This window comes from Mytilus trossulus, chromosome 4 (assembly GCF_036588685.1).
Source record: "Mytilus trossulus isolate FHL-02 chromosome 4, PNRI_Mtr1.1.1.hap1, whole genome shotgun sequence".
Classification (NCBI taxonomy): domain Eukaryota; kingdom Metazoa; phylum Mollusca; class Bivalvia; order Mytilida; family Mytilidae; genus Mytilus; species Mytilus trossulus.
Window position 1 is genome coordinate 75,729,654 of NC_086376.1, and position 27,544 is coordinate 75,757,197.

General features: G+C 31.5%; 1 protein-coding gene across 4 annotated transcripts; it reads right to left on the reverse strand.

Moving 5' to 3' along the window:
• Window positions 1–1,991: 1,991 nt before the first annotated feature.
• On the reverse strand, window positions 1,992–26,636 carry LOC134714191 (protogenin A-like). 4 transcript variants are annotated; one of them, XM_063575434.1, is made up of 9 exons: window positions 26,088–26,636; window positions 14,633–14,757; window positions 9,731–9,941; window positions 8,620–8,643; window positions 6,957–7,262; window positions 5,786–5,806; window positions 4,316–4,457; window positions 3,146–3,267; window positions 1,992–2,225 (listed from the first exon to the last, which is right to left on the reverse strand). In XM_063575434.1, exons 1-7 carry the CDS (start codon window positions 26,179–26,181, stop codon window positions 4,327–4,329), a joined length of 912 nt encoding a protein of 303 aa, XP_063431504.1. In that variant the 5' UTR covers window positions 26,182–26,636; the 3' UTR covers window positions 1,992–2,225; window positions 3,146–3,267; window positions 4,316–4,326. The 4 variants fall into 4 exon arrangements, with proteins under 4 accessions (XP_063431504.1, XP_063431502.1, XP_063431503.1 ...); XM_063575432.1 differs by having other exon boundaries at window positions 4,316–4,463; window positions 26,088–26,635; XM_063575433.1 differs by having other exon boundaries at window positions 5,786–5,809; window positions 26,088–26,635.
• Between the last annotated feature and the right edge of the window lie 908 nt (window positions 26,637–27,544).

A 27,544-nucleotide genomic window follows, 5' to 3' on the forward strand; every position in this document is an offset into this window, starting at 1 on the left:
AGTTACTTTGGCGGCATTTCTTACATTAGATTCAATAATAGACAAATCTAAGTTGTCGACAACTCATATTGACATGCAATGAATAGAAGTAACGTTTGCTTCACTTTAAAACTAAATAACAAATAAAGCAATTGTCTTTTAAGTTGTTATAGTTTTAAAATTATTATTTCATATCATATTATCAGTAGCATTGAACAGGTGTTTTATATTTTAAAAAAGACGAAAGATAGCAAAAGTACAATCAAGTTCAATGTGTCTGTTCTTCTGATGTTTTTTTCCTATGGCTATTTTGTTTCCCTCGATTTTAGTTTGTTACCAGAATTTGATTTTGTTTTATCGAATTATGACCTTTAAACAGTGGTATAATACAGTCGCCTTTACGTACTCTTGAGAAAGGGTATGGTTCCCATCTACTGCCATCGATAAGGTACCAATACATATTTTGTTTCAACTTCATAATTTATAAACGACGGACTTGAATAAAGGCAACAGTAGTATACCGCTTTTCAAAACTTGTAAATCTATGGACAAAAAAACATAAACGGGGTAACAAACTTAAACTGAGGAAAACGCATTAAATATAAGAGGAGAACAACGACACAACATTAAAATGTGCACACACAGAAACGGACTAAGCATTAGACAAAATCCGATGAGAATAACAAATACATTAACACCAAATACATGAATTTAGGAAAAAAAAATACTTTTACTGTTTAGTTTATTTTTGGTGATAATAATTAGAGGTTGTTCGATTGTCATAAATCCCGTCATTGTGTGATTGTGCTATGGTAAATGTTTGTATTCTTGTCTTTCATTTTTTCTAATGTGCTTTGTCTATGAGCTATTCTTTGTTGGCATATTTGTTTGTTGTTTTAGTGATTGTGATTATAATATACTGTTGACTGTTGTACGACAAACTTAGAATTTTCATATCCCAGGCATAGATAACCTTAGCCGTATTTGCCATACATTTTTGGAATTTAATATCCTTAAATGCTTTTCGACTTTGTACTTGTTTGGCATTATTCCTATTTTGATCTGATCGTCACTGGTGAACCTTATATAGACGAAACGCGCGTCTGGCGTATTAAATTGTAAGCCTGGTACCTTTAATAACTATTTAATCCACTCCACTAGATCCATGCCAATGCTGGTGGATGTTTCGTCCAGCATAGTAGTCAGCACTTCTGTGTTGACATGAATATCAATTATATGGTCATTTTTTATAAATGCGTTGTTTATAAAATTATTATTTGTTCGAAATGCTTAGGATTTTTCCTATCCCAGGCATGGATTACCTGAGCTGTATTTGGCGTAACTTTTTGGAATTTGGGGTCCTTAATGTTCTTCGACTTTGTACTTGTTTGGTTCTATATGCATTTTGAGCTGGTCGTCACTGATGGGTCTTGTGTAGACGAAACGCACCACTGGCGTATTAAGTTATAAGCCTTGTACCTTTAATAACTAATTGTTCCCTTGTTTTTGACATTCTTATCTGTTATATGTGTTTGTTTTGTTAACACATAATTGTGAATATAAAAGACTTTGATCGATTGTCATACTTTCTTCTCGTTTTGAAACCACGAAATATATGTCACTTATCAATCAATTATTATAATGAATCAACCAATTATGACATCGTTGTCTTGACACGATATAGTATCAACAGTAAATATACCAATTCGAAATTGTTGCCATCGACAGTAAATTAAAGATTGAATCCATAGCCAGTTAAACATAAATCAAATATGCATGGGGATATTACAAATTATAAATACTTATATATCTGTTATATTTAGATTTGTGAATATCAGATGGATGTTAATGTGATCAATTTTATTTGACAATCGCCAATGGCAGTCAGCAGGGTTAAAGAACATCAGTTATTCGACCTGTTAGTCCAATGCGTTTTGTTTAAATATACTTTTTCACTTTTTTGGTCAAAAAGACATGGCTTCTTATTAGTCTAGACATGAATAAACGCGAAATCAAGTATCGGCGAACATTTATTGGTCTACAATAACATTTATCATACTTTTACATCGATGTACATCTTTTGTTAACATGTTGAATAGAAGGGAAATAATAAGATATGTTACATCTTTTAAGTTTATTTGAATACTTTTTAATAATTAATGATATTTCAATGTAATAAGGCTTGGCGATGCTGCAATACGACATCCACGAACTTAACACTGGTTGACTAACTGAATGATGGTGATCTGGAATAAGAAAAAATAATCATTCGAATCATAGAGACTAAGTTGTGCTTTTATAGAAGTCCTTATTCAAGTTATTGTGGTCATAAATTTAATGGTTACCATATTAAAGTACTAGGTATTTGATAGAAACAGTACGTCTGAATTTCAATAAACTGGATAACGAAGCTGCTAATTTGACTAAGTATAAAGACCCTATTAGCATACAAATATCTAACTTTATGTATGAGGCGAGGAAAATTTCTATCATCTCGATACGAATTGTATTTTTTTGTAATTCATACACATTAGGATACTACACTGTAAAAATTTAATTGAGAAAAAGTAGTGTTCTAAAGAAATTTAAACTCAATGATTCCAGAATTTCTTGAGTAATAGTAGTCCGTTTTAGTATGTTATAAATCTTCAGACTATCACGATAAATGATTTGACCCTTTACCCTTTCAGTATTTTAATCATTCATTTTTAAAGATTTATATAACTAAAATGGACATATTGTTTTAATGATACTATCTTCAATCATTTTTAAATGATCAAAACTAATGCCACGCAAGTAACGACAGCCAAATATATCCACCCTTTAGGTGAAAGTCACATATTGCCGCACAGTATACATTGATACGTATACATTGATACATACTCAATCTTCTAAAATGAAAGCAATATCTTACAATATATTTGTAATTTGAAAGAGTGAGCTAAGAGTTTTAAGAATCACACAAATGAATCACTTCATCGATTCAAATTCCTATGTCAGTTTGCAAAACAGTAAGTGTCTACAGAGGATAATAAAAGATTAAATAGATTATTTTCGTTTTTACCAATCTGATTCAATTTTCATATGTGTTATAAAAATGTTATGTAACTTTAATGCAAGCAATAATGTTAAACTTTTAAACTTGAACATTTTTGTATGCAATTACCTCATAAAAACGGAAGAAATCGGAAGTAGCTATAATGGAAGACTTGGAATGCACAACTTAACAACGATCATGTCTTTCATGTCAGAAAAGAAAATTTGGTCCCTGCGATATATACTGAATATCTGAAATTAAAAAAAATATGAAAACTTGTATATTTACAACCCGTTTTTGTGGGGTTCGTGTTGTTCGGTCTTTGGTTTGCAATGTTGTGTTTTGTATACTGCTGTATGCATATGCGTTATGGCATTTTCAGTTTATTTTTTTACTTATGAGTTCCAATCTCCCTCTGGTATATTTAGCCTCTCTTAATTGTTGAAGCGCTGTTTTCAAAGATGTTATTTTCTAGATTGTCCCAGCCTTGGCACATGCTTTACTAATATATGTATATGTTTTACGACAATATGCATATTTGAATTTGATGAAGTCCTTTTTCAGCAGATTTTTTATAGTTTGTTTTTATGTTGTACCGTTATACTACTGTCCGATTTGAGAAAGTTGTGGTTGGCGCAATCAATCATGTTTAACCCTGCCACATACTTTATGTGCCTATCCTACGTCAGAAAGAAGCCTATAATTCTTTGGTTTTTGATTGTTGCTGTATATCATATTTGTTGTTCGTATATTGTTCTGTGCGTAGATAAGGCCGTTAGTTTTCTTGAATAAGTTTGAAATGTTTTAAATTTTAATTTCGGTGCCTTTTATCGCTTACTATGCAGTATGGGTTTTTCATTGTTGAAGGCCATATGATGACGTATAGTTTTAAACTTTCTTAACATTGGCAATCCTAACACATTTTCTTAATTTTATATTCGGAACCATCGAATGATTACTTCCGGACAACATTTATCACACATAACGAACTCAGTTCGAAAAAAATTGTCGGTGCAACTTAGCTTTTGTCAAAATCTAACGACACTAATATGTGTCACTTAGCAATGGCTTGGGTTCCTGAAGATGGACATGGCCATGGTCAATTAGTTAATTCTAATTTGTCTAAATAGATATTCGAAACACCTTATGATCTACGGAGTAGGGGTGCTGTGATAGGCTTTGACAACGATTTTTTGAAATAGTAAAAAATCTAACGGTTTATGCCTTAGATATTTCTTTCTGTATAAAAAAATTCATATTAGCATAAATAAGCAGTATCTATTAAAAATGAATACGAACCATTCAATCGCCTAAATCCAACATAATAATGAGGCTAATGAACACACTGTCAGACACCATAATGTCACACTAAATGACAATGCTGCGTTTTGAGTTTGTTGTTTGTTTCTTTGTAATACCGGACGTTCTGTTCCATCAGCTACTGTTCCTAGGCAACAATTAAAATGTTGTATGCATATTATTTATAAAAAGTAAATTTGGGGTCAAATTTGTATTTGAAGTAGTGTACTAATTACCTAATGAAAATTCATCATGCAAATGTATACATAATACTTTGCACTCATTGTCTTTAGTTTTTATTCGTAAATCATACATGCTATTGTGATCAAATTTTAATTGTTTTCGTCCAAATGTTCACCATTTCAACATATCAAAGATTCCCAACAATCGTTTCCATTTACGATATGTTTACTTATTATGTATGTTTGTTTTGTTCAGACATCTTTGTAATTTATTTGTCCAAAAAATGAAATTTTATGGGACTGTCATACAAGTGAGAGGTTTTGCTAGCCATAAAACCAGGTTTTATCCCACATTTTCCACATAACCAAATGTCTGTGCCATGACTGGCATACTACAGGTGTAATCCATTCGTTAGATGTGTTTGTGCTTTTGATTTTGCCATTTGCTTACAAATAAACTCATCATAGATACCAGGACTAAATTTGTGTATATACGCCAGACGCGCGTTTCGTCTACAAAAGACTCATCATTGACGCTCGAATCAAAAAAAGTTTTTAAAAAAAAGCTTTCCGTTTAGTATTTTCCTCGAAGTTCGCCTTTTTTGTTTGTTATTTATTTTGATGTGTGGTAACTTGATATTTGTTAACTCGCATACATTATTTTTTCAACGGAGGAGGTATATACGATTAGCACAATTGGTCGGCATCAAAAATGGTAAAAAATACTAAAATCTAGATACTTAACAAAATGTTGCAATAACATAATCATGACGAAATTGACAAATGCAGCAAATTTGACCATTTTTCACAATGTTTTTTGCAAAATCTTATATGTATTATAAGTCAATGCTTAACCAATTACTAAGTGATATAACTACCCACAATAACATCTTTTCGGAATATATCCCAAAAGGTTTTTTATAATTGTTTTTTTAATGTGCAGAGTGGTGCTCTCGCTATATGTAGCATCGAATAGAACGTTTTCATTCCAACATGGCGTGACTGTGTACAACCCGTTTGGTAATTATACCACACCTTCATTATTTTATAATTATTGTATACAATGGTATATTCTTCGTGTAATTGATGACGTAAACATTGGACAATAAAGTCACTAATATCGGTTAGAACTTCAAAGCTTAACTAATCGTAACAAATAGAATCCTTATGGTATAAAAAAAAATATAGACGTTTAAGAATCATGCAAAATGTATTTACAGTGAAGTATATTCTGAGGTACAAGTAACTTTTGAAGAATTTTATTGGAAAGTGCACTTAGTTTTCTTACCTCGTTTACTTGGTTTACTGTCTGCTATAAAATAAAATAAAAGATAGTATGAGCATGCGGGATAATGCATTACAAATCTAATTAATTGACAATAAATATACCTTTTCATCTTATGTATACATAGCTTACTAATTTGATATAATAAATTCATTATTTCATCACTAAATGTGTAGGATCAAAGATTTCTTAGATTCCAATTTATCGTGTACAGTGTGCATTACTCTGTTAGGAATGTTGTGTGTGCTAGTGTTGTATTTCTGTCACGTTATGTTTTAGCGAAATTGTTTTTACATTGTCATAAGGTATGGCATGCCATCAAACTTTGTTCAGCCCACCATTTTTTTCTTAAAATGTCATACCACGTCCTAATTAAGTATCAAGTCACGAATATGGCAGTTGTTATCGTTTCTATGTGTTGAGGTTTGTTTTGGGGTTTTTCTACACTTCAGTGTTTCTGTTGTTCCTTTATTTTCCTATTGTAGTTGATGTGTTTCCCTCGGTTTTGGTTTGGGACCCTATTCTCTCGGGCGATTTATGACTTTTGAACACCGGTATACTACTGTTGCCTTTGTTCCTCGTTATTTGAATCAAATTTAAGTTCATAAATATCCAACAGACACTTGTATATGCATAGTTATTTGAAGCAATGCAACTATGCAGGTTTGTTTGTGTCCTTTTTGCCAATAACCCCATAGTCCCCTTTACTCATATTTTTATTGCAGCATGTAGTTTCTACTATTCAACAGAAAAGTCTGTTAAAACATTGACGAAGAGTGTTGTCCTTTTAATGGTGATGACGATTGAAAAGTGAAGTTCTATTATAAATTAGATGCATATTAAGGACGGCAACATGTTGAAGAAAAAATGAACATGAACCCAGCATTATACTTGACCGACACACATAGCCAAATTTTTAAACCATTTTGTTTGACCCGGATTGGCAACTGAAACAACAACATCCCAAACTCTGCGCGAGCACCTTGCCTTTTTACAACTAAACCACCCGATCGAAGCGGTCATACCTTTTAATGAATAGTTCAGATAACCAAGTTTATAGTGTATTACTTCCATTTGTCTATAATTTATATATGTTCTGTCTTTTTGTTCTATGTGTTTAACAAAATTAGAATTGACCAATTTGTTTAGGTCTTGTTGTAAGTTAAATACCTACCATTAATAGTATCCACTAAAAGTACATGTTTTGATACTTTTAATCCATTTACAAAATGTGCTTGACATAAATAATTTCCGCCATAATTTAAGTTAGTTTTTCCAATGTCTAATTCACTAAACAATGAAAATACATCTGATCTCTGGTATGTTACAATCCGGATATTATGGTCCTGTCCGTTTACGATATGTGTACCGTTCAAAAACCATCTAATATGTTTCGGTGTTCTTCTAAAACCTGATACATTACATGTTAATTTTACAGATTGACCTTTCGTAGCACGTGTCGGACCTGTGATGTTGATATCTATAAAACAAAATGTTTTAGTGATACAATTTACTTATTTCATGTGTTTCATTTACACACCCTAATCAGTACAAGAAGGTTTAGATTCAAAACAGTTATGTGCAATCAAATTACAAATTATTATAGTCAAACGTCTCATATATTCAACAAGGATTTATTTTTGTTTTGTTCACACAGTGTCAATATAATAATGGAATTATGTGCAATTGTCATACAAAGGAGAGGCTTAGCAAGCTATACGATCTGGTTTGATTTTCACCATTTTCTACATAAGGAAATTTCTTTACCTAGTCATGAATATTACCGTTTTATTCCATTCGTTTTAAGTGTTTAAGTTCTTGACTTTTGCAAATTTGATAAGGGACTTTTCATATTAAGTTTTCTTTAAAGTTCGGTATTTTTTGTTATTTAACTTTTTATTAGATACAAATTTTGTTCATGACCTCAAGTGTGTCCGGTGTAAACACATATAAATGCCTACATCTTATATATACATATTTATCCGAACACTTGAAGAGAAAGATGTTAAAATGACAAATTAGGAAAACTTCAATAATCCTTTTAGTCTGAGATTCTATTTTAGTAAAATAATCTGTCAGCGCCACTTATGAGCAATAACATCTATAATTATAAAATAAAATCGAATTTCTTGTCCCTGCGGTAGCCTAATTTTAAGTTCAATTAAATTTAGGATTAAGGAAGTATAAGTTATCTGATTAACTTGGTTAAAAAGACATCGTCATATTATATAAGTATATACATCTCAAATCTGAAGATATTTTTGGGGACAACTCTTTCTTTCTTTCTGTCTGTTGTTTTCTCAACTCTTTCTAATTTGGTCTGTCAACCTTTGAGAATTGCACGCCATGCACTGATATGTCTTATGTTGCCGAAACAAGCGTCTGGCATACATTTGTACCTAATTATACGCCTTCTAGTTTGTTGAGGTTTTTTTTATCCGGATGTGAATATTGAAAATTGAAAATACTTCCAGTAATGATTTGTGTTTTCTGAGAAAACAATGTGTATTCCCATCTACAAAGACGGAATCAACAGAGAAAATTGTAAAATAAGGAATATCCTTCCTTATATTCCTTTTTTACTGAAACAAAGCAAATAAAGATCATCGTAGTTTTTATCAATACTGCTGTATAATTCCACCCACAAATATTGGCGTTTTTGGGTTGTTTTTTTTTTTTGTTGTTGCTGGGAGCAATTTCCATTACGGTAGTTTATTTCTCAAGTGTCCTTCTTTGATCTTTTTTTAAAACAAACGATGAGTGCAAATTAAAACTATATCCAAAAACATCATACATTTTTCATCGGAATCAGCCAACATGAAGCTAAATATACTCACATCTTCTGTCATGACCAGGCTCATCTGGAAATTACATAAATTTTTAAATATAACCAACAGCACATGCAATGGCATGAGATTTATCGTCAAATTGTATCAATAGATAATTAAATTATATTGGGTAACATTCTATTGTAATGTTAATTTTCAGATATGATACTTCAGTTTAACTTCCCGATTTGTACAACAATCATAATTTATAAATTGTAGATAGTTCCAATCTATGACGCATCGTTCTTCAATTTAATCTGATTTAATCAGCAATCACAATAAAGACGATTTTACTGTCAATTAACTGTTTTGAAATTACAATGGAATTCCAATGGCATTAGATAAGTAAACCGTTTGCAGATCAGAATAGTTTATATGCATATAAGATTAACGTGCCAATTCTTCGTCTTAGAAATCTTATAATACTTCTTTTTTTCTTTCTTTTCGATTAAAACACAATAAAAACAAACTTTTAAGCATTTCGTGTTTAACTGATAAGTGATGTTTGTAACGTGTTTGAATCGTAAATTTACTGTTTCGATCATTGAAAATGCAAAATGAAACCAACATTGTCCATTCAAAGTGCTCGATCTTAAATTCGTTATTTGTATTTCCATGCGTTGGGTGAAAGTCGTTGTAACCGATCTTCTTTGTTTACTCTTTTTATGTGCGATTTCTACTTAGTTTATCAAAATCATTTATCAGATCTAAGAACTTCGTAAATCTACATGTCGTGCGCACCTGTTGATTGATGGTCTTATGGTCACGTGTGCACTGCTGTTTCATATAAGCATTCATGTTTAGCTTTGTTGTTTAATTGAAATCTTCAACATATCTCCTTGCATGCATCACCGTTTTGAAAAAAATATCTTATCAATATTTATTACATGTTGCTCTTCTCGTTTACATAAAGATAACAAATGTTAACTTAAAATGTATCTAAATATATATATTAAATTTTATGAAGTCGTACTTTTGACGCCATTTTAAATTATTCTAAAGAGAACTTCAATTACATTTAGTAATTGTATTCCCAATTGCCCAGCACGACAAGACATAAACAAATAATTTGCATTAATGGCACTTCAATAAACTTTCATTGAAATCTAGACTATCTTACCAATAATGTGAAGTTGGATGTATCTCTTTATGTCGTCCTTGGTACTAATCTGACACTCGTAAAAACCAGCATGGCTAGGCTGAACGTTTTCAATAATCAGATTCCATTCGTCTTTGTATGGAATGTGCTTTATTCCATATTCAGGGTTACTAACATATACAAATTTACCCACTGTCAATGGATGAGGCTGATCCTCTCGCTTCCAAATCACCTAAAACATACAATTCGAATTCGTTTAAATTGTAATAACGTTTTGCTGAACAGTAAATTACCATTTTTATTTCTAGAAACCAGACTAATTATTTAAACTTTAACCATAATAATGAGTACTCGTGTTACGTCTATTTTTAATAATGGCAGTTTTAAATTAAAAGATTAATAGCAAATTGCAATTCTCTTCTGTTTGGACAACTTAAAAAAACTGATATACATGCAATGCTGGTTTTTAAGTTGTTACTTCAAATATGAGTAGTTTATTCATCTGTCTTTTAGGTTGACCTGTCTAATTTTATTTGATGTTAACTCGAATAATTCAAGCCCTTTCCGTGTCCGATTTTCTCCCACACGAACCTTCGTAGATCAGCGGGATATAACGACTGAATTATTCGGGTTAATTTGATGTTTGCATTCTTCGTTCATCCTTTTTACACAATTCTATTTACAGTATAACAGAGGGAGATAAATCAATGAATTATTTACATATTGTCATGAGATCGTGAATGATAATAGTCAGAAATGACTTGAAGCAAAAATAGCAAAATGTCATAGTATTGGTCACAAACGTATCAATAGATTCAAAATTCCATACCGTTTAGTTTAATATTATAGTGGATTGGGAAACAAGTTATTATAACTTATATTAATCCCTTTACATTTTGTGGGTGCGAGTGCTTCCTTGTAGCGCAAGGTTGTCTTTAACGTGCAAGAGAAATATCTCTCTTTCAATCCGGATCAACCATTTTGTCCCCTATCATCGTGTTTCGATGTACAATATGCCAACATGAAAGCAATTTCAAAATACTCCATCACTATATGCCGTTTTGTGGCGTGACATACATCATTTGCAGTACTGTAAACTGGTATACGCTAACGTATGACGCTGACTTGTGACGCAAAAAGACGCACTTTTGGCACAACTGTTTTCTACAAATTGAACTTAGAGCTAAGCGTCGTTGGATAATCTGGATGCAACTTGTCTCCCCTTTGTACAAACAGAATTTACGAGAAGCCAATTCCTTTCATAGCAAAATGAAAATGAAAGTCTTTACTTGTCTGATAATGAAAACGTTAAGTTGTGCATGGGGTATATTGTAAATGCTTTCATGTTGTCATGTTGTACATTGTCTCACGTTGAAGCCATATCAGGCCCAAGACCACAATTAATGATCCCGCTTTTCGTTGTTCACGAATATAGTTCCCCTTAATTATAGTGTATTTTTTCTTTATTTTTTTTCTTTCCCTTTCTCATTCATTTCTTAGCTTTTCTGGGGTGGAAATGAAAGTCGAGAGCTGAAATAAACTTTTGGATGTTTTATTTTAACTGATTTTAACAAGGAAAGAGTGATTAGGCCAGGTGCAAAAAGGTTATATTTACACTTTTCGGAACATCTCTTGACTTGCCTATAGGGGTATGGATGTGTATTGGCTAAATTTGTATGTTGGGTGAAAGCAATCTTTCTGAATTTTGGATATATTTTTGGACTAGTACTATATATGACACACACAAAAAATTGGACAAAAAGAATCGGTGCAATTTTTTTAATGAGACAAAAAGTTATAAAGAACTAATAGAGGAATTAATTGTGGTCTGTGGCCATCATGTTGTTTAGTAACTTGCATTGATGTGTACTCAAAATCTCTCTTTTATTCTTAAAAAACGAACTGATATTTCTTAATAATGTAATAACTCTAAACATATGTGTGTTGTAACAATCGTTTTGTTTACAAATGATATACATTAGCTCAACATTTGTGTATGTCCTCTTGAATGGTACATGAAATTCCATGGTACTATTAGATAACATACAATATAAGGTTACATGTAATACATTGAATACAAATGGATATATGTCTATGAGGTATATTGTAAATGATTTCATGTTGTCATATTGTACATTGTCTCATCGTGTTGTTTAGTAACTTGCATTGATGTGTACTTTAAATCTCCCTTTTATTCGTATAGACGAACTGGCATTTCTTAATATTCTAACATGTTATAATTCTAAAAATATGTTTGTTATAACAATCGGTTTTTTTTTTACAAATGATATACATTAGCTCAACATTTTCTATGTCCTCTTTAATGGTACATGTAATTCCATGGTACTATTAGATAACATACAATATAAGGTTATATGTATATATAGAATACAAATGGATATATGTCTATGAGGTTTATATCGATACAAAAAGCCGGACATGACTTGAACACTAAAGTAGAGAAGAATGACATAAAATATAACAGAAACTGAAACAGCTATAATCACATTGTCTGGTGATAATCCTTAGGATATCAATCTCAATTGTGTCAGGTTTATACAGATCTTATGTAGAAGAGACATATATAATACTGTGGGAAGTGGGACTTTTTTTCTTCATGTTAAGAATCATTTGTAATATTAGAGGTCCAGTTTTGTAAGCATTCATTATCACTGAACTTGTATATATTTGTTTATAGGCTAGCTGAAGGACGCAACCGAGAGCGGGAATTTCTCGCTACATTGAAGACCTGTTGTTGACCTTCTGTTGGTTTTTCTGTGGTCGGGTTGTTGTCTCTTTGACAAATTCCCCATTTCCATTTTCAATTTTAATGTTATTGACAATAAGCTAAGAAAAATTTAAGTAAGAACAAAATGTTAATATTTTATAGATACAAAAGTCGAAGTTTGTTTTGATACTGGAGAAAAAGTAAAATCACAAAATCACTGAACTCCGGTTATTATTCAAAACAGAGTTCCTTATATAATTTATGTTTCATTTCGTTATCTCTTGAATTTATTTTTACAGTTTTCTGATTCTTTGTTATTTCTCTTTATCAAGGTTACATAAAACTTACAATCTAGTTTAAAAGCACAGAAAACTGGTGCATTTTGCATTATTTTTCTTGCATTAACTTTGGAATCTATACTTCAAATATGTATGTACGAGATATACAGCTGTCAACAAGTTTAATTAGTATTATTTAAGCTACGTTTCGCTCGACATAAAGGAGGTGTGCTAATTACTGTCGGTGATCTTTTTACAACTTGGCACCGAAAATAATTGTAGCTTGAAAGTTGAGTTCTGTGTGATGTAAACTAAGGAATTCGGTTGCTTTATTCTTGCATTAGTAATGACAATTTCATTCTCAGCTTTTTGCTCTAAGAAATTTAGTGAACCCGACTTAATTTCCATTCTTTCCGATTGACTTGAAAATTGCTTGTGACAAGCCATGTATATTCCATGAATAAAGACGGCAAATAATTACAATCAAAGGTCAATAATCAGCTGATAATTTTTGTTTTCTGAATGACACATCATGTGTCTGAATAAAGTCTTTACGGTGAGAAATCAAGCAGTCGGAAGTAAAATTCACATATCGGAACTCGGAAATTGTCTTCATTTCCATAGCTTTAACTAAGTTGTTAATGTATCAAAGATAACCAAAATTTACTACAATTTTCAGTATACGAAAGAAAGCCAGTTTCAATATAACTAAAATTGATTTAAAATTGAAATAGTTGTTATTTCGATGTCATTTGGTCTCATGTGGAGAGTAGTACCATTGTCAATCATACCACATATTCTTATCTTTTTAAGATTGTTCCTTCTTTTAATAAAAATCATACGTATGTTCTAACAAAAGTACAGTCAAGTGAAACCAGATGAGAATAAAATACACTTTATGAAATCATAAATGATTGAAGATACAAAAATCTAAACAAATTTCATTGAAGATTTAAATATTGATATAAATATGAATCATTTATTATGCACTTTACTCATAATCGTTTGAAATACTTTCCGATAAAATAATCTTTTAAATCATCCGTTGGGAACAGATATTTAATCGATCTTTCATTTCAACAAGAATTGGTTATTTTTGATATTATAAAAAAATATCCCCTTCAATATAACCTTATGTATGACGACAAAATATGTAGAAATCTTGGGGTCGTGAGAAGTCCTCTATCTTTTAAATAATACCAAAACCTATGCAAGATATCTCGAATTTACTAGAGTTGAGAATGATAGCACCAATCACAAAAGCATTTTGTGGAATGGGGCACTTACATGATTTATTGGCAGGAAATCCTTGGAATTTTTTATCAATGTGCACTTAAATGGTTCTGTTTTCATTTAAAGAAATGTATATTTCTAAAAAAAAAAAAAAAAAAAAAAAAGTACCGACTGATTTGATAACCAATAACATGGGAGATTGCAGGGCTAATGTCCTAAATCAAACAGAAAATATATGATATTTTTTCTCTCTTCACGAAAAAAACATGTCCAAGGCTGACCTATAATGCTCAACTTTTACAAATTGTGACTTGGATGGAGAGTTGTCTCTTGGCATTCATACAAAATTTTCTCTAACATCTATTAACACTAAATATAGTTCGCTTCACTCCTATGAAGATTAAAACAAAACAATTTAAGCTCATAATTGTGGGGTTCTAAACAGATTATATTACACAGGGCTCAATGTCATAAAACTCTACTCGGTACATAATGTGTGCTTGAAACACCGAAATCCAGAATTTTGATTGGCTGATTTATGTGTCTGAGTAAAATAATCGTGCTCAAAATTTAAATGACTCGTACAGTTAAGATCACTTCAGGAATATATTTACTTGGTGTAAATCTCATAATGTACATAGTAGCATTGTAAACGTTGCCATCAAAAGCAGTTTTATCACTAACCTTGCTAGGTCCTAAATGACTGACTGAACACCTTAACGTTGCAGTTTCCCCTGTGTAATACGTTAAATTTACTGGCGTATGGTTAAACACTGGGTTGTATGTTGTCATGGATACCACATGCCAACCTAAAATATAAGACAGTTACATGTGATAAAAAGTTGTTGTTTTGTAAAAGAAGATCTTCTTCGGACTTTAAATACAAAATGTGATTCATATTATAATGCAACACTTATTCAATGTTATTATATGTATTCATTCTTTGGCATTTGGCAAAACCCGAAAACAGCGACTACAAATGTGAAGCGCTGCTACCAATAACAGTGACTACTATTCATTGCATACATTTGTACCCTTCCGGAGCACATGTAATCACCCCTAGTTTTTTATGTGGTTCGTGTTATGCAGTATTTAATTTTCTATAATTGTGTTGTATGTGTACTGTGTAGTTTATCTTCTTTTTAGCCATTGCATTTGCAGTTTATGTTCGACTTATGAGATTGAATGTCCCTTAATTTGGTATCTTTCGTCTTTCTTTCTCAAAAGTGGCATTACATGTCATATGGCATACATTAAGGAATACAACACACATGTTTACTCTCTTTTAGAATTGTATCCGTCCATATTTTGTAAAATATTTGTATATTCCTAAGGTTTATTGAATATTTCTACGGGGTGAACCAACCAAACTTTCAGCTACACTTGTCGAGTTATAGCTAATATTTTATAAAACTCACATTTTTAAATAAAATGACGTTTTAAATTTTTATTGTAAATTAGCATAATCAATTGAAATTACTTGCTTATAAATTTCTATTTTACTATGACAAAAAAAAATTTGCATCTAAATTGCATATTATAAGTTTAAACGACCACCATACTCAAATAATCTAAAGACTATATAAAGACTACGACATTCAATCGATGTGCAATGTTTCATGACAGATGCACTAGTTAGCTGAAGGCAACTTGAGGATTATATTTTGTTTGTCACGATTTGTCATCGTTTTCAGAAAATACGACACCCATGACACGCTGTATTTACACACTATTGGTAATTGGTTAAGATATAAACCCAATGGGGGAAAATCAAAATTGACAAGTAACTTTTTTTACCTACTTCAATGCATGTGAAGGATAATTAAAGCTAATAAGAGAAATTGAAAATTGAGTTGAAGAGTAATTTTGACTAATATGGACTAAATATAGGAACGCCATAAACATTTTTATGAGTTTCGTGCTGATATGAGTAGCACAGAATTATTGAATAATTATGGTAATTTTCTACTTTTCGTATTTTGTGCATCCTTATATTACGAGGCGACCTAGTGCCATTAATGTATAGCGCCGATTTCCCTTTGTATGTTTGACGGATAGGGCATATATTTTGATTTTTAACAGACCAACTACCGACCTGAAAGCGTTGTTTGAATGGTTCTTAAAGTATAATACACGAGTCATTGGATTTCACATACTCATTCCGAGCGAACGCGACTGTCAAATTATATATTTCGCCAACATATCTATTGAAACGGACGCTCTACTAAAGCAAAACATTTTACTGCCGGTTGAAAAGTTCAGGGATGCCCATACTTCTATAATACAGTCAACTCTTTAAAAACATAAACTCAAGTAGCACTACAATGTAACAACAAGGGTCCCTAAAAGATTTTATATTTTCAAAACAAGATGATTTGAGTCTTATTAGAAATATTTGATGTAAATACTGCATTCTTATACATTTAATGTCGTTATCTGTGTTAATATATTCTTTATAAATGATAAAATATAACATAAAATTGAGAAGGGAAATGGTGAATATGTCAAAGCGACACCCACCCGACCATAGAGCAGATAACAGCCGAAGGCAACCAATGGGTCTTCAATGTAGCGAGAATTCCCGCACCCGTAGGTGTCCTTCAGCTGGCCCCTAAAAATATGCATAATGTTTGTTTGTCGTTAATAAATAACTTAACTAATGACATCTATGATGTTACATTTCCAATTAATTTAGAGATATTAGCTCAGATTTAAACGAAAAGAACTTGATTAACCGTCTTTAAAAAGGCTATTTAACGCAAAGGACTACGCCTCTGCACATTTGATATTAATTTGCTAATGCAATACAAGTAAAAAAAAAAAACTTGTTATCTATCATTCAATGATAAACAAAGAGGTATTGTATGGCCCCCTTTTGATCCCTTGAATTCGAAACCAATTGATATGTTTTGCAAATATATCAGATAATATCGTTATTAAATGTAGATATTTGCACTATACAATCGTTGAAATTATACAAATAACAAGTCTCATCTCGGTGAAATCCACAAACTAATATACCAGTCCATTGTATTACATACATAGAATCATATTCAAAACAGTGTGGTTCTGGCCATTGATTGACGACCTAAATTATCCCATTGACTGTGACAGATTAGGTGAACGTTTTTCTGTAACGACCATTGCTTACTTCTTACTTATTATAGAATTTAAACTGTGGGGTCACCAAAGGTTCTTAACGCCTTTAATAATAAAATTATTCGAAAAATTATACAGGAATAACCTTTCTGTTTTGATTTATATCATTAATATAAATCAACACATCGTATTATTCCGGATTCGTTTTTCGAATTGCTTTATTTAGGTGTTGAGAACCTTTGGTGACCCCACAGATTCAGTGTCTTTAAAAAGTACATAGTGAGCAGTGATTGTTACCGACAAACGTTCACCTAATCTGTCCCAGTCAATGGGATAATTTAGGTCGTCAATCAATGGTCAGGACCACACTGTTTTGAATATGATTCTATTTGATTCATGCAACAGCTATTTTCAATTACTTAAATGTTGAACGAGACCTGTACTTATTTTGCTCTTTAACTATATTGATATGAGCGTCACTGATGAGTCTAATGTAGACGAGACGCGCATCTGGCGTATTAATTTATAGTGATGGTATCTTTGATAACTATTTAACGCAACAAGAAATATAATGTCTATGAAGTCCATTTGAACCATACCATAAAGAAAATTAATGGTCACGTTGATGATATTTTACGGTTTTTTTCTGTGATATAAAAACTCAAACAACCGCAAAATTTTCAATTTCACAGTGATAGTTTCAATTCTTCTAAAGTCACTAATTGCAAATGTATGGACAGATTACTAAAATGTCACAATGTTTGTAATTTAACTAATGTGTACAATTTTGAAACATCGTTTAAAAAATAAATAACGTGTAATGATTGAAGATCTATGTTCGCAGCGAAGAATGGCCATGAAACACAAACATCGACGTTGTAGTAATAGTTTTTTGTTGTACAGGATTCTTTGAAACAATCAATTACATAAGTAAAGACTGAAAGTTTAGAATGAAAAATGATAATTAATGTTGCCTAGCCATGATTTATGTAATTTTAATATTACAATCTAATGTACATTAATTTGATGTCTGTATTAATAGGACTGTTATTAACTCTAATAGAGAGTTTTGACGCGGAACTATTTTAAATCAGCAATCACTGTTTGGCTGTGAATGGAAGTTAATGGAAAACTGATGGCCATTGAGATTTTCAGTAGCTTTATTCCTGCATACACTGTCATCTTTCAAATCGGTAATTGCTTCTGAACTTAAGGAGATGAATAAACATTATTGTATGAATAAATATTTCTAATCTATCTTCTTACCATAAATAATCTTGTTAATAAAGTATCTGGAATTTGTACTACAATGAGATTGTAAGCCTTTTCTGAAAAGAATTGCATTTATTTGTCCTTGTGATTATTATACAATTTATATTCCCTCGCTGTAATTTACGACACACCGTTGCAAACTTCTAGAAGAATACTCAAAATTGAAATATAGAACCACTTTGTCATTAACTTTAGGAATGCATCTCTAATAGTTTAGTTTATTGATATTTTTGAAGCATTAAATGCCAGCTTAATTAGTTACCTTGCGCGAAGGAGGATCAAAGATATGTTATTGCACAGCAATCATGACGCTTCAGAAATGAAAATTAAATCAGTGTTTGCAGATTCTGTAGCACTTTCATTTACCGCACACTGTGAAAAATATTGAGAAAGTGATACTGTTCTATATAAATGTTCGTAACTTTTGGAAATTTGAGTTTCCATTTGATACATTGATTAAAACAAAACAAAAACTATGATGTGACTGATGACAAATTCTGTTTGTTCAAGAAGTTTCATTACTAAAGGGGCATGCAATCAATAAATGTGCATATTAAAGGGGTTTACAGAAGTCTCTTAAAAGTGTGTTGCCCACACGTAATATCTGATTAGGTTTGACGAAGTCCAATGCAAAGTCGAATATTTGACTAAAGTTGTTTTCTATCAGGTAGTGCGGTTGTGTCAAAAGTACTTTTTGAATCACAGACCCTTTAAAGACATAGTGACATTTTTTGCAAAGAGGTGTAGTTACTTAGCAAATTAGCAACGTCTATCGGATGAAATTTGCTTCTCTGTTTTTGTTAAATGTACAGTTATTGATCGTATGCCATTTAAAATGTCCACGATTGACAAGCCAGCAATTTATTCATTTGTGTTGTTTCATATATTTCAATATACTGATCGTTTCCCAATTTAAATATGGCATTGTCAAGCATGCTCTTGTTAATTGACAAATTATTACACTTTTAAAACCATTAAGCGTCACGATATGCGCACCGTAAAACTGTTTCCATCAGTATACTAATATCAGAGACAGTTCTGCGTTGATATTCAATATGATATGCTTCTGGTAAACTATGCAGTTTACTGAACTAAGTCAAGACAATCTGTAGCTTTTAATTACTAAATTTCAGAATCGTCGACATAATGATAGGTCAAAAAAATGTATTTGTCTTAAAAAAAAGAGCAGATGGCCAATAAGACATCAAACCATCAAAATTCAAATAAAGTGGATGTAAGCTATAGGTAACCGTACCGCCTTCATCAATGCGAAAAACCCATACCGTATAGTCGGCCATCAAAATTCTCGACATGCAAAATATTTAACAATTCAATTGAGAAAACTTATAACCGCCTTATTCATTATAACACTTTTTTTCAGGAAAAACAAATATGTCTGACATGAAGCAACGACAATCACTGAACTACAGATTCCTGACTTGTTTAGATAACTTTGAATGTTCGTTTAAATTCATTAGACAGCAAACCAAGAATAAAATATCTCAATTTTCATAGAAATCAAAATGAGAGGTACTCTGTCTTGACACTTGTATTGCAAATAATTATTTTTTTCTCAAGATTCCCAGTTTTCCGTCAGTTTGAAAAAACACAATTACAATTCAAATTCAAACTGAACTTTATTAAGGAATTTGCATTTGTTTTTTATACTAGCAACAACACGCACTTTCTATTGAATGGTTATATTAACCTTTCTGTGACTATACATTTGGATTCAAGGTATCAATATTTTACAGAAATTGAATTACAGAGTTTTCCAGAAAGCTGTCATAGTGTTGATGAGTGTTCTTGATGAAAGAATATTATCTTCATCTGCTAATATCCCCACTTCTACCATAATTTTCCAAGCAATTACATGTGCAGCGTCTTGTGTAATGAAAGTGTCGTCTGCTTTCAGATTGATGCTGGTGTAGCAAGCATAGAATCTCAAAAGAAAATTAAATTGATACATCGACCATTGATGCAATAAGCTAGCAGGCGATTCTTTAAGAAGTTTAATCTTCAAAGTGTTTACTTTTGTAATTTCAATTTATGTAATCTTTTTCTACTTCTTTATATGTTTGAATTGCACTAAATAATGTATTTCATTAATCGAAATCATGCTGTAACTTAATTGAATAATTTCATCAACAACAGCGACGCATAATAATGAGTACCATAGACTGGTGTTATTGTAAATCTAGAAGAAAAAGTTATGAGGCATGTTAGACATGTCAGAGATTCTAGGCCGTAATATATTTATCGTATGAATGATTTGGAAGGAAAGGTTTCAAATTTGGTTGTTTTTTAAGAATTTTCCTCAGATTTCTTCAGTGTCATCGTCCCTCTATAGTTCCGTTTCATTTGACATTATTATTCAAAATATTTATTTGGTACCTTTTGTTGTAAGTGAAATGAAAAGCAGAGACACTGTGTTTCTACATGCAGTAACTGCACTTCTGTAATTACCTCACGGTACAGTTTTCTATGTTTTTTGTACAATTTTGTTTGTCTTTTCTTTGTTTTTTTATCGATCCACTGGCGTGTGCTTGGTATTTTTTTTAACTGTTTTGAAACTTGAAGACTAATAATCATAGCAATATGACCTGTGTTCGGTTTAATGTTGGGTTTTTTACTTTGAATTCAAGAAAAAAAACACTCGAAAACATTCCTGGCTTACATGTATGTGTTTGTGCCAATGCACGTTTCGTCTACAAAAGCCTCGGCATTCTCGCTTGGATCAAAAACGTTTAAATGACAAAAAAAGCACGAAGTTGAAGAGCGTTTAAAATAAAATATACTAAAAGATTTGCCCAAGTACAGTTACGGTTATATATTTTGGGGTCAAAAGTATTTTGAATGTTAACAGTTAATTCTTTTAAAAAATGATACTTGTAATTACGCATCGGTAATAACTGACTGAAAATTGAATAAAGATAACTTGGGTTTGGGAAGTAGAGTTAAATAGGACATCAGATTAATTATTCATTAGATTTCTGTTTTAATAAACTTAAGTCGACACCTATACAAATGCAAGTGGGACTTCATTTCCGCTCATTTTTGCTATGTCTAACCGTAAAAGACAATCTTCGGAGATTTATGAGGTAGTCAACAGTTATTTTGCATTTCTTTGCGATTAGCCTTGATAAAAAGACACTTAAATGATTGTTGCTGAAAATGAGCATGAATGTACTACTACTATATATATGTTCGTGATAGAAAATATTCGGTTTACAACATCCTAAATAATTAAATAAGTCGTCTTTTAATGTTCTATACGTTACGATGCTTACAAGATAAACTGCGAGATCACCGAGAAAAATTAATTACAAAAAAAAACTAATTCTGTATAAGTACATCACGCGATTATATTCGTTTGAATGGCCTACAATGATCGTAACGTTTAAATATTCTACTCGACATTAAATCTAAAAATGACAAAATTTGTATGTTTTCTTTTAGTTTAAAATTTCACATCTTGCTTCACACGGCTCAGTGGTAGACAAAATAAAAGGTATTGTTTATAGACACGTTTCTCAAATTTCATTTTTAAAATGTATGAAGGTCATGTTAAAACAACATACAGGCATCTACAAGGGACAGAATAACAAATTTTAATTAAAAGTTGTTATTCTTTTTACGACATTTGTTTTTAGAAAACCTATGCCTCGTACGCTCGAGTCCAAATTGGGGGAAACTCAAATACTTAGTTTTGAAAGCATCAAATTAAGTTTATAATTAGGCTAGCAAAGTTTACTCAATATAATCTAAAACTATCTAATTAAACCTAAAACTTTTACCAAACTTTTGAAGGGAACTTACTTTGAATGAATCGAATGGAAATAGATGTAATTGGGTTTGTTTTCTATGCTTGAATGTATCCGTTTCACATTGGATACCCAAAGCACAAACATTTACGACAAAAGAGAAGTTTGTTAGTTTCCATTGTCAATTTTCCTTTTTTGTAGTGCATTTTATAATTGACTATTATAGTATACTGATTGTGTTTATCACATTTTTGTATGCCATTCATTGACCAGCGTTAACTCAAATCATTAGTCTCTGTTGGACATTTGTCTAATTTTAAATCATATCATATCTACTTATTTGAAAACAAAGGCCGTACGGTGACCTATAGTTGTTAATGTCTGTGTCATTTTGGTTTCTTGTGGATAGTTGTCTCATTGGCAATCATACCACATCTTTTTTATATTAACCCTAGACGTTTAGTTACACTACTGTTTAGGCATCACATTATTGACTAGTATAGGACGACCTTGCTGTCGGGTACAACTAGTGAACTAGCAGCACTGCCGACACAAACAGATTTAGTGTTTAAATATGACTTAGTGATTATTTAATGTGCATCACACATTGTCATAGCGAAATCACAACAATACAAATATGCTCCTTTGCTACAACATAACTATAATGGAAATTTAGTTACTGAGATATTTTGGTCAATGTTCAAAATCAATAAAATATACTGTCAACAATCCAGGAAAAGTCTGTTATTATACATAGAAGTTGATACAAAAAAAAATAAGCTTTTTATGACTGACAATGAGACAACTCTCTGCCAGAGACCAAATGACGTAGGATTTAGCAACTATTATAGGTCATCGTATGGTCGACAACAATGACCAAAACACAAACCGCATAGCTAGCTATGAATGGTATTGAAATGACATTTGTATAACGATTTATGTACAATACAATAAAGAAAATACATAAACATGATATAGAAAAACAAACGACAACAACTGAATAACAGGCTCCTGACTTGGAAAAGGCATATACATGTTTGTGAGCATGCAACCCCCCTCCCTAAAATTGAACAGCACAGCATGAGAACAACTTATACAAAATAAATGGTAAGGGTAAAATTTATCAAAGATACTATTCACAAAAACAAAACAAAAACAAATAACAAAAACACATGTTCAAAGCCAATATAAAAAAGAAGATGTGGTATGATTGCTAATGAGACAACTATCCACAAAAGACCAAAATGACACAGACGTATAACAACTATAGGTCACCGTACGGCCTATAACAATGAGCAAAGTCCATATCGCATAGTCAGCTATAAAAGGCCCCGATAAGACAATGTAAAACAATTCAAACGAGAAAACTAACGGCCTTATTTATGTAAAAATATGAAGTCAATAATAATAATGATATCATGTTTCTATAATGCTAAAGAATCAATGAACACATCCATTACATATAAGATAAATCCGGAGTAAAAATAAGGTTAAAGACACTAGTTTGTTCCCTATTGTACTGGTTTTGTTTTTATATTTAGATTTCCGATAGCCTCAATATAATGTTGCTTAATGATGTGAATGTATGGTGCATTTATTTAGCTCGTTCATAGTTTTATTAGAAATAAGTGAGTAAACGTTAAATACATTCTCCTTTATTACCGTTCTAAAACTCATTAATTCAGTACCAAAGATATTTACCCACACGTTCCATGTTAGCCTAAGGAGCCGTCATTGATTGATATCTGGTGGTTAATAAAACAGTTCTGTTGTTTGATTTGAAACAATTATCTCTGTCTGGTTAAAAGGCTCCGAAGGAACAATATTGTCACATAGTCGTGAAGATAGATTTAAAATTAAATACTTCTAATAATAACGGTGGCAATATAATATTATTGTTCAGATTATTTTAACGTAGTGAAATGTGACGTTATATACACAGAGCTAGGTTAAACCTTATTTAAAAAAAAAGTTAATTGATACTTTAGGTATGTAACCTTTCTCTGTACTTTCTAGATGGCATTCTTTTGTCATCAAGGTTGCCGAAGAGCAACATATCCTCATTCCTCCATATTAAATCGTTTTTCAAATCTGTAAAACTATCCTTTTGCCACTTTTAGATTTAAGTAACCTTTGTGTTACTTACTCCTTTGTGCAACAGACACTACGATTACTTATATTTTTACAAAAAAAATAAGCGTACTATGTATTTTTAAATTTAAAAATGACACTCAAATCTAAATGACGTTCGTGCAACCCACTCCAGCTGATATTTCTTTTTTAGTTCGTACCTTTTGTGTAGATGTCAAATTTATGATTTATTATACACTGACATTGTTATCCCTAGCCAAAAACTGTATAGTTCTATCTACAAACCGAATTGCTTTCCTTGTTGTTGTGTTTTTTTGTTCTTTTTAAACGTTGTCGGTTATGTCTTAGTATTGTAATTATCCTACTTATCAAGGTTTATGACAACTTTTTAGGGTAATACACATTAGTTTGAATTTACGACTAAGTCGGATACATAATAATGCAATTTACTTGATATCGAAGATACCCGACTTTCAACTAAAGAAGACCGGATGCATGTTTTGTCTACACAATACTCATAATCAAAACACTGAAAAAGGAATTATCAATAAGTTGTACGACGTTGCATTGAACAACACTGTAATCCGAAATTTTCGTATTATAGTTTGCTATGCGGATCCAGAGGGACCCCATTTCGTGGGAAAAATTTGGTTGATTATATAGGGAATTATTAAAGCATGACTGGAGCGCCCCACCCCCTTTTTAGGTCAGTTAGCAGTAAAAGTTCTCGATCCGCCACTGGTTTGTGCCAAATCTGGATAAGGCCAATGTGTCATACACTGTAAATTGTTGAGTATGTAAAGATCAAACGGAGGTACAGAATCATGGAAGAATTTTCAGGTATCATAGTTGTTAGCTTCGTCGGTGTCAGCACTTCGTTACCGAGAAAACATCTAAATGTTGACTGTACTTAAATATGGAACTGTTTGATTATTTCCAAAAATTGGTTTGTTATATTTTACATACATATAATCATTTTCCAGTTATAGTAAAAGCAAATGTGCAGCACTCATGCAAACAGTCGAAGTCAAATAAGTTAGATTTTTTTTCGATGAATTTGTTTTCTTGTACAGTAGGGTTTATAAAATAAAAATCTTAAACTGAGCGCATATATGTTAAAAGAAAATTAAAAAAAAAACAACAGAAATAATGAATATATTCTGCAGTCGTGTCATGTCCAAACAAGTGTACACAAAAAGAAGACAGAATGCGTATTGTTATTCACATGACAAAAACATCAGTCCATGCACCTGGCAAAACTTAAAAGAAATGAACGTTCTTTTTTCCGTTCTTTTGGTCACGTTATTTTCTCTTGGACGCTTTCTCCGTTCCCATTCTCAATTCTATTGCAGTATATATCTTTTATTTGTTACATCTTTTGTTTTATAATTGTATTCTATAACTTGTAGAACAAATAAAGTACAGAAAGTTAAAAGATTTGTGTACTTTTCTTGCGTCCTTAGTTATAAATGTTTATAGACGGAAATATACAAGTAAAATGTTTTAAAGAGGAATATGTTTAGTCCATATGTTAATCTATCGAAACTTGGTCTTCGGCAATTTATAAATTTACTAGAGTTGTTTATATGATAAAACTTAAAATTGTCATAAACAAAATTTTAATATCACAAATATAGTACACTCTCATTACTTGTACCGAGTACAATGATGCATTTCATTCACCAAATAGGTGTCCTATGAAAAACTTGTGTGTTACTGTAAGATTTATGTCTTCTTTTCTTTAAAAAAACAAGGATTGAAGAGTGAGTTTAATCGAAAAACTTACTACTAAAGTTTAACTTAAGACTTAACATACGTGAATAATTCAGTATAAAGACGACTAAACGAGTTGAAAGTTTTTTTGTGAAATTAACTCCATACCTTAAGTATGTATACTATTTAATAATACTTACATGCAAATAAAATGATCTGTATTAAAACGGCATCTTTAAGTGATCCAAAAACAGACATAAGTCCATAAGAAATCATTTGCTTCCTTTTCTCCATGTGTGATATTTCTCTGTTCTTAATTACAACAAAACTATTTCCCTAAACCAAACCTCGATCCATCAATCCTCCGATGTAGTTAACAAAATTAGTTAATCCGCTTGCAGTATTGAACAGTATAATATGTTTAACTTGGACGCATGCTTATGTCACGAATGCTAATCCAACAATACCATTCGTCAGTTAATTGGTTGCCTTCCTATGTGCTGTAATAAATAATTAGTCGGACATATATTAATTATTTTAATGATAATTAACAGAAAACATCTTATTCTTTCCGCGGACCCGTATATTTTCCTAGACAGACATTAATCCTTCAGACATGAAATAATTATTTCTACTTGTTTCAAAACCGCTTTATATTAATTCAAATTTTTATCTGACGAGCTTTTTCCTTCCAATTTGAAACTATCAGTTCTAGACAATTACTGGAAAAGGTGGGTGTAAATTCTAACTAAATTAAAAGCAACTTAGATAAGAAAACACAAACAACATAGTATCTATTGAAGTGGAAAACCTGCTGGGTCGTGATATAATCAGTTCATCAATGTATCAGTAATTTCAAAGAATATTATCTTCGTTTCATTATGAAAAGCTTAAAAATAAAAAAAACAACCTGTTTGAATATTTAACGTATAATTATGATACAATGTATGATATGCAAAATATATGCTATCTGGTTTTTTTTTCTAAGTTACATGCATGTGCCTTTGAGTTCCATTTTCTATAGCCAATGACAGCCAAGATGGATGGAAATTTCAAACAAAACAAAATGCATCACATGACACATATTTGCGTTTTGAGTTTTATGTATTTAACGTATTCTTTGATAAATTATTCCTGTAATATAAATGGAATTAAAGCCAACCTTTTAACGACCATAGGGATTTTTTATATTATCATGGGCATCATTTTGTGTTGCTCTTTTATCACTGTGCATGTCAGAGCTAATCACATACAACTTTTAAAGAGAGGATCGAGCGAACGCTATTTGTCATAGTTTTAAGATTGCAATAACAACAGTAAGATTGATGTGCACAAAAAAAACACAAACATATTGATAGGTCATTCCAAACTGCAAAGTTAACATGGCTCTTAAGCCACCCGGGATGTATATGTCGCTCATTTAGATTCTAATCGAAAAGTTTATACGATTGGAAGGTAGTGGAGTTTTATTCTCACAGTATTTTTAGGTGTCGCCTGACAGGAAAACCAGTAGAGAGATGACAAAGGGATCATTTCTGTAGTTTTGAGTTCTCGTCGTCCTCGTAACTCTTTGTTGAATCGACAACTCTTTAAAATGGTGGGAAAAATTACATACTTGTATAGATTCTTCTATCATAGAACACAGAGTAACTGTTGT

What these genes read in the sequence shown, in the direction of transcription:
- LOC134714191 (XM_063575431.1), bottom strand. Translation starts at nt 26,181, where the DNA reads ATGGAGAAAAGGAAGCAAATGATTTCTTATGGACTTATGTCTGTTTTT. An exon ending in GTCATTTAGGACCTAGCAAG is followed by an intron (nt 9,942 to 14,632) that starts GTTAGTGATAAA and finishes TGTATGTTTTAG; the next exon opens with GTGATTTGGAAGCGAGAGGA. An exon ending in CATCCAACTTCACATTATTG is followed by an intron (nt 8,644 to 9,730) that starts GTAAGATAGTCT and finishes TGTAATTTCCAG; the next exon opens with ATGAGCCTGGTCATGACAGA.